Raw genomic sequence first — 11,022 nt, 5'->3', positions numbered from 1 at the left:
AAACTCTTAACTGTAGTAATCTTGATATATTTGCAAACAATAGTTTGCGAATTCCAAGATAGTAAACATTTAATTATCTTTGAAAAAAGTATATTTAAGTATTAAATAAATTATAACATTAAAAAGAAGTCTTTGCATTTTGTAACGTGGGATGCATATACAATATTTTATTTAATAAGTTCTAAAAATAATAAATACGGTTTGACCAAAATCTTAAAATCATCAAACCAAGGGTTCATCTATAGAATATTTTATTTAATAAATCGTCACACATACAGAAAATAATAAACTGAGTTTGACCAAAGACCTTTGCTGGTGTGTATAAATTGGGTATGTTTGAGGTTTTGTATTCATAAGGAATGAAAAAGGATAGCAGAAAGAACATTGATTGATATCCATATCTGCATCTTTCTGCAAAAAGAATGAGTGAAGAACATAGAAACCATGCATGTGTGTTGTGTAGGTATCAACATAAACGTCACGATGGTAGCTGTCAATTTGGTCAGTATTTTCCGAGTAATAGAGGAATGGATTTTGAGAATGCTTGCAGGCTTTTTGGTTTGGCCAATTTGCTTAGATTGATGCGTTGTGCTGAACCATCTCAAAGACAAGTTATGGCTAATTCCATTCTAACTGAGGCTAACATGTATGGCAATGATCCCATTCATGGTGCCCTAGGTCAAGTTCTTAATTTGAACAATCAAATCCAATCTGTTCAAAGAGAATTAGACTTTGTAAACACTATGCTTGCTCAATGCTCACTTCAATCAACTTCACATGTGGTAACACTCTGCTTGCCTTTTGGGTTTATATATTTATTCTTCCTTCAAAAATATAATAATTTTAATGTTTTAAAATATATTAAAAATTGTGTTTTGTTTATAAACTAAATCATGTTTCTATTTCGATTTTTTTATTTATGAAAGTTATATAAAATATGTATGTGAAATGTTTTGATAAATGGAATTTTTCAATACAATTAAACAATGCATTTTACATGACTTTTATAAAGTATAAAAACAAAATAGATATATAATTTAGTTTATAATTGAAACATGATTTTTCAAGAGTGTGAAAATACAAAACATATTTAATCTTAATTTTTATTAATATATTGAAATTAATATACTTTGGAAACACAATAGATAATTATCACAACAAAAAATCCAAAGAGAACATAAACTTATTAATTCTTATTCAACCTCAACTTTCTTCTCTGCATGATGTTATGTGAATCTCTTGTAGGATGATGTTGTCGCTGGTTCTTCTCACCCAGGACAATCAAGGTATTGTTTTCTTATGTTTTTTTGGTATTAATTTTCTTTTGTTTTCCTTTTTTTATTTTAATGTATAATATATATATTTTTCAATTATGCAGTACTGTTGCACCTCGTGAGAAAGAGGGTGGGGCTCAAGAGAAAGATGCCGAGTATAAGAGAAAGAATAAGAAAGATCATTGATTTAAAAATGTGATACTGAATTATAAGTTATTTAGATACTTTTCTTGAAAGTTTATCTATAATAATGTCAAATTTAATAAATATAATTTTGTCATATTCTGATTACAAAGTAATTAGAGTTTTCTTGATTTGTTGTCATCTTATTATAATAATAATCTTACCATTATTAACTTATCTAAATATCAAATAACCCTACATGACAAATATAAAGTAATTGAAGTTATCATAATCTTTGAAAAATATCATACCAGGTTTGAAAATTAAAATGCAACTCTAGTTTGTTGTATAGATACAAGAATAGAAGAGTTTTGTTTGCCAGCAACTATTGTTATTAGAGGCCAATATGACATTACAGGAAATCTTTACGATTATTAAATGTATATATATGTTGAATTAATTCAATTTCAATCAATATTTACGTTTTATCCATGACTTATTTAAGTTAAATTTTGTTATCATAAATGTAAATTTACATTGTTTTTAATAAAGGTTGAAGAATATATATATATATATATATATATATATATATATATATATATATATATATTTTTTTTTTTTTTAATTTATTGCTTATAAATCTTAATCAATATTTTTTTATATATTTCACAAAATTTCGATAACATTTTCTATTGCTTTTTAGGTGACATAAAACACTAAGAGAAAATCCACCACAATTTAATATGTACATAAAAATCAATACTCCTTGAAATATATAAAATATAAATTAATATGTACATATTAACAAATTATTAAAAAGTGATTGATTTTATATTAATTATCTCTTAAGCTTTAAGAAGTTATATCGTTTTTCTTTTATCACTTAGTTAAAAAGATGATCTACGAGAGTTTGTGTGATCTCATTCTATTATAAATTTACTGCATGTTACCTATAGGATGTTAGATCTATTTTGTGGAGATGATCTTAAGATACAATTTTATAAATAAATTTTTGAATATTTTGGATCTGCAAAGGCCATAAGATATGTCTCAATTCTTGCATAGTGCAAAAAAGTGCCTTCAATGACGTTGATTTACGATATTTACAGTGTTAACGTAGTGAAACCTAAATACAGTGATATGTTTGTAAATATAGAACAATTAAACTTTTGAAAAAGTAAAATCATGACGGTTTTTTTAGAACTTATTGTGGAAGTTTAAAAAATCATAACAGTTTGACCTAGAATTATCGTGGAACAAAAAATTATGACAGTTTGGTCAATTAATCATCGTGAAATTGCTAACGAGGGTTAACAAGTTTTGTCATTTCATGCCCTCATACATGCATAGTTTTTCTCTGGTCTTCTCACCGTCTGCACCACCACCCTTTCTTCATTGTTTCTTCACCCTTTTTACATTGTTTGTTGCTCTGTTTGTAATGGCAACCTCCTTGAGTTAGGTTGGGCCAAAGTTTAGGAAGAAGCAAGAAGATGGTTCCTATGTGGATATGGTTGTGGAAATGGGTGAGAAAAGGGTGATATGATGTGTAAATGATGGTGGTGTGGTGATAGGCTCAAAGATTTTAGTGGTAGGATGATGATGGTGTGTAATTTGAAGGTTCAAGGAGAGGTTAGGACAACTCCATGAGGTAGGTGACTAGAAGGGCTTCTAGGGTTGTTCTATTCTTGATCAAGGAAGAATGAGGCTACAAGTTGCAACATAACATTATTTAATTTCAAGATTAAATACAAGGGTGGAGACATATCTATTTATTGGCCAAGGGTGTCTCCCTCTAACACTAAAAATGATCTCCCACCTTTGCTCTCATTGGCAAAAGATGAGGCCTTTTATCCTCTCAAATGATTGGAGGACATGTGACCACTCACAAAACACAATCCTCTCCATTCATAGAGTGTCATGTGGCCACTACTAAAAGTAAATCCTCTCCAATGGTGGAGGGACATGTGGTCACTACCAAAAAGAAATCCTCTCTACTCCTAGGGTGTCATGTGGCTACCTTTTAAAAAGCAAATCATCTCCTATGGAAGCATGACACATGGCACACACTTTCCACTTGGTTTGGATATCTAACTCAGGGAAAATCCTATGCTACTTAGGTCTTAATACAAGCCTTAATCAAACCTACACTACATACCAAATACAAGGCCTAAATAAACCTACATTACTCTTCAACCTTCATGATGACCTATGAGAAAGAGCTTGCTTCACCTTGCACAGATGATTCTAGCTTCTTCTTGAAAATGCTTGGGCCATGATTAGGGGTATTCCATCAGTTTGTCGTCGCCCTCTTCGCACTACTAAAACTTCACTGTTTTCTCACACCATTGTTTTATTCGCCTTACACCCATTCCCCACGCCTCTACGGTTTCACATAGTGTTCTCTATCATTGGTCATTTCGTGAACCATTCATTTGTCTTCGTTTGTTCAAGAGCTATTCACCGTTATAGTTGAGCATTCTCCTTCCTCTCTGTCTGCTGTCGCTGTCTTCATCTTCATTCCTTTCATCTTCATTCCAAGCAAGATTTTTTCTATTGTTTTTAATTCTTTATTTTTTATTAGTGATTATTTTTATAAAATTATACTTTATTAGTATTTGTTATTTATAAATTATATATGATTTAGATATGTATATGATTTAGAGATATTTGATTAATTTTATTATTTAGAGATATTTGATTTATTGAATGCAAAATTTCTAGTTAGATTAGTTGAACATGTTGGTATTGAGTCTAGCAGTGTCTGACCCCCAATAAATATTATTTATTGTTTTTTTATCTTGCTATATTTCATTGAGCAATCTTTAAATATGCATTGATAAAAAACTAATTTCGATAATGTATTTACAAAAACATATATATGGATCGAAGTTGGATCAATTTACCACATATAAGTGATGATTACGATAAAGGGGTGAAATAGTTTGTATAGTTTGCTCAATGTAATGTTGGTACTGTAGAAAACAAAGTAAGGATGAGGTGTCCTTTTGTGAATTGTTTAAATGGAAGAAGATTAGATATTGCTGAAATTAGAGAACATCTTTTGCACGATGAATTTTTGAAGAATTATACAATATGGACGTGGCATGGAAGATTCCATAGAGGTAAGATTCTTTTAATTGTCGTGATACACCTTTTCTATAGTAGTGTTGACTTGTCTTGTGGGACGATTGTCGCAACCAGAATCACGACGGGACGACGACCCAAAAAAGAAACCGGTTTGAAAAAGAGATTTGAGTCGCTACCATAATTTATTTTGGAAAACTACGGAAAAACCATAAAATGATAAGGCATGGTCTAGGAAAAAAAACATATTCTAAGTTTAGGAGTCGGTTATGTGTAGGGAAGGTATTAGCACCCTACAACGCATGCCCTAAGGCAGTACCTTTAACTAAATACGCGGATATGATGTGGTTTTCAAAATGTTTAACTATCCCCTAAAATAAAAAACTCTAAAGAAACAAAATATATTTTTTAGTTTTTTGTGCTCGACAAGGATTAACCCTTCTCCTACGTATTCTCATTAAAATGAGAAATCAGGATTACGTAGTTCTTTTGGAAACTGCTTGAAAATTTTGTTTCAGGAATTGTTTGAGAAATTGATTATGGATAATTTTGGATTTTTGGAGAAGTGAACCTGACAAGGACTAGCCTTGCTCCTACGTATCTCCACTTTTGATGGAGAATCAAGGATCACGTAGTTCTGGCTGAGAAATTGTTTGTTGTTTGTGGATGTTTTTAGTTTTTGAAGATTTTATATTTTTTTGGTATTTTTTGAGAAAAAGAAGGTGAAAAGGTTTTTTTAGCACAAGGACGATGCGAGCGATCACACATGTGCTTAACCCTTATAATTATATTTGAGAAAGAAGAAAAGGTTTTTAGCACAAGGACGATGCGAGCGATCGCACATGTACTTAACCTTTAAAATATTTTTTCGGGATTTTGATCTATTATTTAGATTTTTGCGTAATGAGCACTAGGCTGATGTGTACGATCGCATGAGCACTCACACAACTTTTTTCTTATTTTTTTAATTTTTTGCATAATGAGTACTAGGCTGATGCGTACGATCGCACGAGTACTCATACGGCTTTTTTTGTTTATTTTATATTTCGGGTAATGAGTACTAGGCTGATGCATACGATCGCACGAGTACTCATATGGATATTTATATCATTACATGTTTTTTAAAGTTTTATATTTTTTTTATTTTCTTTTTATTAAGAAAGAGAGGTGAGTTGAAATATCTATGACATAAAAATGTGAAAAAGCATAGGATAAAATTGTGGTAGAAAATAGGATAAATTTATAAACTAAAAAAAATGATCAAAATGCATATAAATAGAATGAAAAGGAGATGTGTACCTTGTTGAAGATTTGAAAGATGAAACAAGACTTTGCTTGTAATAAGTTGTGAGAAGAGATAGATTGATGGTGAAGAAGATGAATTTATAGTAGAAATGTAGTATGGGATTTACTATGTATAGAGGGATTAGGAAATAGTAAAATGTGAGAGAAAAATGAAGTAGAGTTTTGGGATGAAATAAAGAGATTTTGAGAGAGAAGAGACGAATATTATGTAATTGTGTGTGTTTTAGGAGTGAAGAGAATGTGGGTATTTATAGAGTTAAGGATGGAGAGAGTATTAAATAAAATATAATTTTTTTAAAAATGAGTGGAAAATAAAGAAAGTTAAAGTGAAAAATAAGTAAAAGAAATAATATAAAAAGTTGGTGGAGAGATTAGGTGAAATAAAATTAAGTTAAAGAAATAATATAAAAAGTGGGTGGAGAAAGTAGGTGAAATAAAATATAGTAAATAATAGTAAAAGTTAATGTAGAAAATAAGTGAAAGAAATAATATAAAAAGTAGGTGGAGAAAGTAGGTGAAATAAAATTAGGAAATAGTAAAAGTTAATGTGGAAAATAAGTGAAAGAAATAATATAAAAAGTGGGTGGAGAAAGTAGGTGAAATAAAATATAGGAAATGATAAAAGTTAATGTGGAAAATAAGTGAAAGAAATAATATAAAAAGTGTGTGGAGAAGTAGGTGAAATAATGTTGATGAAGAAGATATAATTAAAAAGTGTAAGTGGAATAATTAGAAAAGTTGGTATATAAAAATTAATAAGGAAATGAGGTGGAAAAAGTAAATGAAAAAGGTAGATGATGTGGAATGTGATATGGAGGGTGATGTGGATGGTGATGTGGAGAGTGGGGTGTGGTAAGAGAAAAGGGGTGGTGAGGAAGTAAAAAAGTGTAAGATTATTTTGGGCCATTGAATTAAGGAATAAAAATTTAATTTGGGGGTGCAAATAGTAAAACAAATAATATATTTCTTTTTATTCTTTTGTTTTTTTTATTTATTTTTGTGATGAATTTTATTTACCCGGGCGAAATTGGGTATTGACAACGATTAAGTGTTATTTGTACACTAACACAAAAAAATATTTGTTGAACAAAGGTTGAAAGCATAGTCCATGTTAAGAGCAGACCATGAGTATCCCAAAAAAACTTAGAATTCCCATTTTGTCATGTTTATCACTTTAATTAAGAAAATTTAGAATTTGAAATGCAAGAGATATCAACCCCTTACCAATATCGTCATCAACCAATTTCATATAATGTAAGATTAAAAGAATAGTGGTGTGACTGCGATCACTTTCAAATAAATTGCCTTCTTGTCATCATGTCATAGTTGTTTGTGGATATTCACATATACCGATAAGGGAATTTATTAATCATGTTTAAAACCTCGACGCCATTAATACTCATCAAGTCCAATTCCATATGTTGAGAAATGTAGATTCTTCGTCTATGTCTACTAGGCATGGCAAAAATATTCGTTCCAGCGGGTATCTATGGATGAAATCTAACAGATAGTTGGTACTAATGAGTATTTATTGTCTGCGGGTAGTGTAACATCCCGATATTTGGGTGTCTCGATTACAAGTAATATTAATTTTTTTTAATAATAATACCATCGCAGAAATCCACTTATATAATACCGACATTTTTGAAATTAAAAGGAAATAAAATAAATTCGATTAATTGTCTCTAATATTTTTAGTACAAAAACTTTAAATAACACAAGTCTCTTTCCCACTCTCGCGTCTCTATCATACATCTGGACCATCTGCAACATCTGCTCCCATATAACCAAAAGTTATACGATCATTGCAAGGCACACACAACCACAAACACAAACAAATATGGGTAAGCTACCATAGCACAACGAATAAAAATAAAATATGTACACAGGAAGCAAACACAACTTAATAACAAATCAATCATCTACAGTGCTATTCTACTAACATAATCATCTATACACCATGATCGTTATATGTTAAATACAGGTAGCAGATATTTTAATATCCGGTTATAAACGGGTTGAGTGCGGGTATTATACTACTCGTATCCACAAGTATATGTTATCCGCAAAAAATAATAATTTAATTTATATTTTAGTAAGTTAAATTTTATTAAAATTAAATTAATTTATATTTTATCAGGTTAAATTGAATTAAATTTTAATTTTAATTTTAATTTATATTACATGTTATATATTTTTTAATTTTATTTTAAAAATTTATAAAATATATTGTTTTAAATATTCGCGGGTATCCACGGATACCAGCGGGAGTTAAAATACCCGTGGATATATTTAAAATTGGTATCTACGATGGTAGCGAGCAAGTAGAGGGTGGATTTTTTTGTTGCGGATCGGGTAGCGGGTAGACACTATCCATGTCCGACCCGACTTGTTGTCATCCCTAATGTATACTTGTCCAAATTCCATATCAAATCCTTAAATGCGACGTAAGATATCGAGAAGACCAATTACTACTCGAATCCATAATGAAATAGATAAACCAATTTTGGATAAAGAGAAAAAAATGTTCTCACTACCGCAAATTAGGTCATCATAGGAGAATATTGTTAGCAAAAATCAAAGATGAAGTTTTGATGATGAACAGATTTGCACAAGTCAAGATCCATAAAGACAAATTGAAGATCTCTGTATTTTATAAAGCTTTTATAATAATCAAAGTTGATGTAATAGTGCTCAAATATGTATTAGGGTTGATTCTTGTAATTTATATTTGATTTATTTACTGTTGAGAATCATCCACAAGCTATTTTAATCGATTAAACCCAGTTTTAATCGATTAAAACGAGGCTGGCACTGAAAACCCAATTACCCCTGTAATAATCGATTAAAGCTAATAATAATCGATTAGTTAATCGATTATTCCTGAGAATAATCGATTAACACTAGCCGTTGGGGGTTTCAGATTTGAAAAACTAGCCGTTGTACTCATTTTAATCGATTAATACTTGTGTTAATCGATTAAATGCGTTAGATGGCCCGTTTTCGAAGAATGGAAGGGTATTAGGCTGAGTCTATAAGATGGCTCACTCTTGATCTCAAAAACAACTCTTCCCTTGTGAAAAACATCTCTGAACTCTTTGAGAACTCTGTAAGATTGTTGAAGCTAAGGAAACTCTTGTCTGCAAAGTCCTGAAGTGCTACTGCGGTGACAGAGGAATAGCTTGTTCATCCTTGGTGTATCCGAGGAAGTGCCTGGAAGAGAATCATCCTTCGTGAAGCATTCGAAGGAGGTGGTCATCCTTTGTGAAGATTCAAAGGAAGTGTAAGGTCGTCTCTTGTGGTTTCAAGAGAGGTGGTATTTCTAAACTCTTACAAATTGTTTTTCTTTGTGATTAATATTTGTAACTGTTTTGTGTTAGTGAAAAAGGTTTATCTTGTTTGAGATAAGCGACTGGACGTAGGATCCGAGTGATCTGAACCAGGATAAAATCACCTGTGCAATTTTTCTCCTTCCCTTACTCTGTCATTTATATTTAATTATCTGCCCGGTAAGAAAAATTAAGAGAAAAATAATAAAAGGCACAATAAAAGTATATAACCAATTCACCCCCCCCTCTTGGTTTGTTCCACGCTAATAATTCCGTTGCAGCGATTCTAACAATTGGCATGAGAGCTTGCTTTGATAGTCATTCAAATGGCAGGATCACATCAAACCTTTGCAAAGGGTGCATCAATCAATAGACCCCCACTATTCACAGGTGAGAACTATGCATTCTGGAAGGTAAGAATGCAAATATTTATTGAATCTATTGATTGTGAAATTTGGGATGTTATTGCGTTTGGCTCTTCTGTTCCTACTAACAATACACAGGAACTAAAGCCCCGTGGTCAATGGACCACTGAAGAAAAGAAAAGATTTCAGAATGACGTAAAAGCCCGAAATATCATTGCATCAGCGTTGACTGTTGATGAGTTCTACAGGGTGTCTGTCTGCAAAACTGCTCAAGAAATGTGGGACGTACTCAGAGTGACGCATGAAGGAACAAATGATGTAAAGAGGGCAAGGAAGAACTCCTTAATCCAAGAGTATGAAATGTTCCGGATGAAGCAAGGAGAAACAATTTCAAACGTTCAAAAACGCTTCACCAACATTGTCAATCATCTCATTGGACTGGGTAAGTCATTTGATACCGATGAACTTAACAGTAAAATCTTGAAGTCTTTAGACAGGTCGTGGCAACCAAAGGTGACTGCAATCTCGGAGTCACAAAACCTCAACACCATGACTATGGCGGCACTCTTTGGAAAGTTGAGGGAACATGAACTAGATCTTGGAAGACTTGATGAAGAAGAAGCAAAAGTCAAAAACAAAACAAGAAGAGTTTGGCATTAAAGTCGGAGGTTGAAAGAAGCAAAGGTAAATCGGAAGATGAAGACTCAGAAGAAGAGGAAAATTTAAGTCTTGTGATCAAAAGATTAAACAGGTTCATGAAGTCTAAAGGTAAAGGAAGATTTAGATATGAAAAGAAAGATAATCAAGTATCTTCCTCAAATTACCGATGCTACGGCTGTGGAGAAAAGGGGCATCTAAAAGCAGACTGCCCAAATCAAAAGAAGGGTGAAGACAAAAAGGAGAAAAGATTCTTCAAGAAAAAGAAGGCCTACATTGCATGGGAAGACGACAATGAGACCATTTCAGATTCAAGCGACTCAGATGAAGAAGCAAACATCTGTTTGATGGCAGATGATGATAATGTCAGCCAAGTAAGTAATTCACACTATTCTGATAATGATAGTCACATTGATGAAGATGAGTTGGATGAAACTTATGCTGCATTATTAATTGAATCTGAAAAATTAGATATTTCTCATAAAAAGCTGAAAAAGGATTTTAAAAATTTAAAATCTGAATTTGACAACCTTCTTGAAGAAAATGAAAATTTGAAGTTTACTTCTGAAAATCTCTCTAAAATAAATGATGCTTTGAAAACTGAATTTACAAATTTGTCTGAGGAAAACAGAAGTTTGAAAAATAAATTTTTATATCAAGCAGAAGAAATCAGAAATTTGAAAAGTAAAGTTTTATATTATGAAAAAGAAAAATATATTGCTAATAATGAATGTGAATCTTGCATAAAATTCAAATATTTTTCTGTAAATACAACTACTGGAGAATGTAGTAAAATCTCTGAAAATAAAGCTGCTATGAAATTTGTTCCTAAAAATAAATATAGAACCCGCAGAGCATGGGTAGAAAAAGGAACGATTAACAGAA

General features: G+C 31.4%; 1 protein-coding gene across 1 annotated transcript; it reads left to right on the top strand.

The window, feature by feature from the left end:
* The first annotated feature begins 384 nt into the window (after positions 1 to 384).
* On the top strand, positions 385 to 1,467 carry LOC124838364 (LOB domain-containing protein 9-like). Its single transcript, XM_047313955.2, has 3 exons — positions 385 to 782; positions 1,246 to 1,286; positions 1,379 to 1,467. Exons 1-3 carry the CDS (start codon positions 423 to 425, stop codon positions 1,458 to 1,460), a joined length of 483 nt encoding a protein of 160 aa, XP_047169911.2. The 5' UTR covers positions 385 to 422; the 3' UTR covers positions 1,461 to 1,467.
* Positions 1,468 to 11,022: the final 9,555 nt, after the last annotated feature.

The sequence above is a fragment of the Vigna umbellata genome, chromosome 9, assembly GCF_029865625.1.
Source record: "Vigna umbellata cultivar VRB3 chromosome 9, Vumbellata_1.0, whole genome shotgun sequence".
NCBI classification, from domain to species: domain Eukaryota; kingdom Viridiplantae; phylum Streptophyta; class Magnoliopsida; order Fabales; family Fabaceae; genus Vigna; species Vigna umbellata.
Note: the sequence above shows the minus strand (reverse complement) of the source record. Positions and strands in the feature narration are given on the sequence as shown.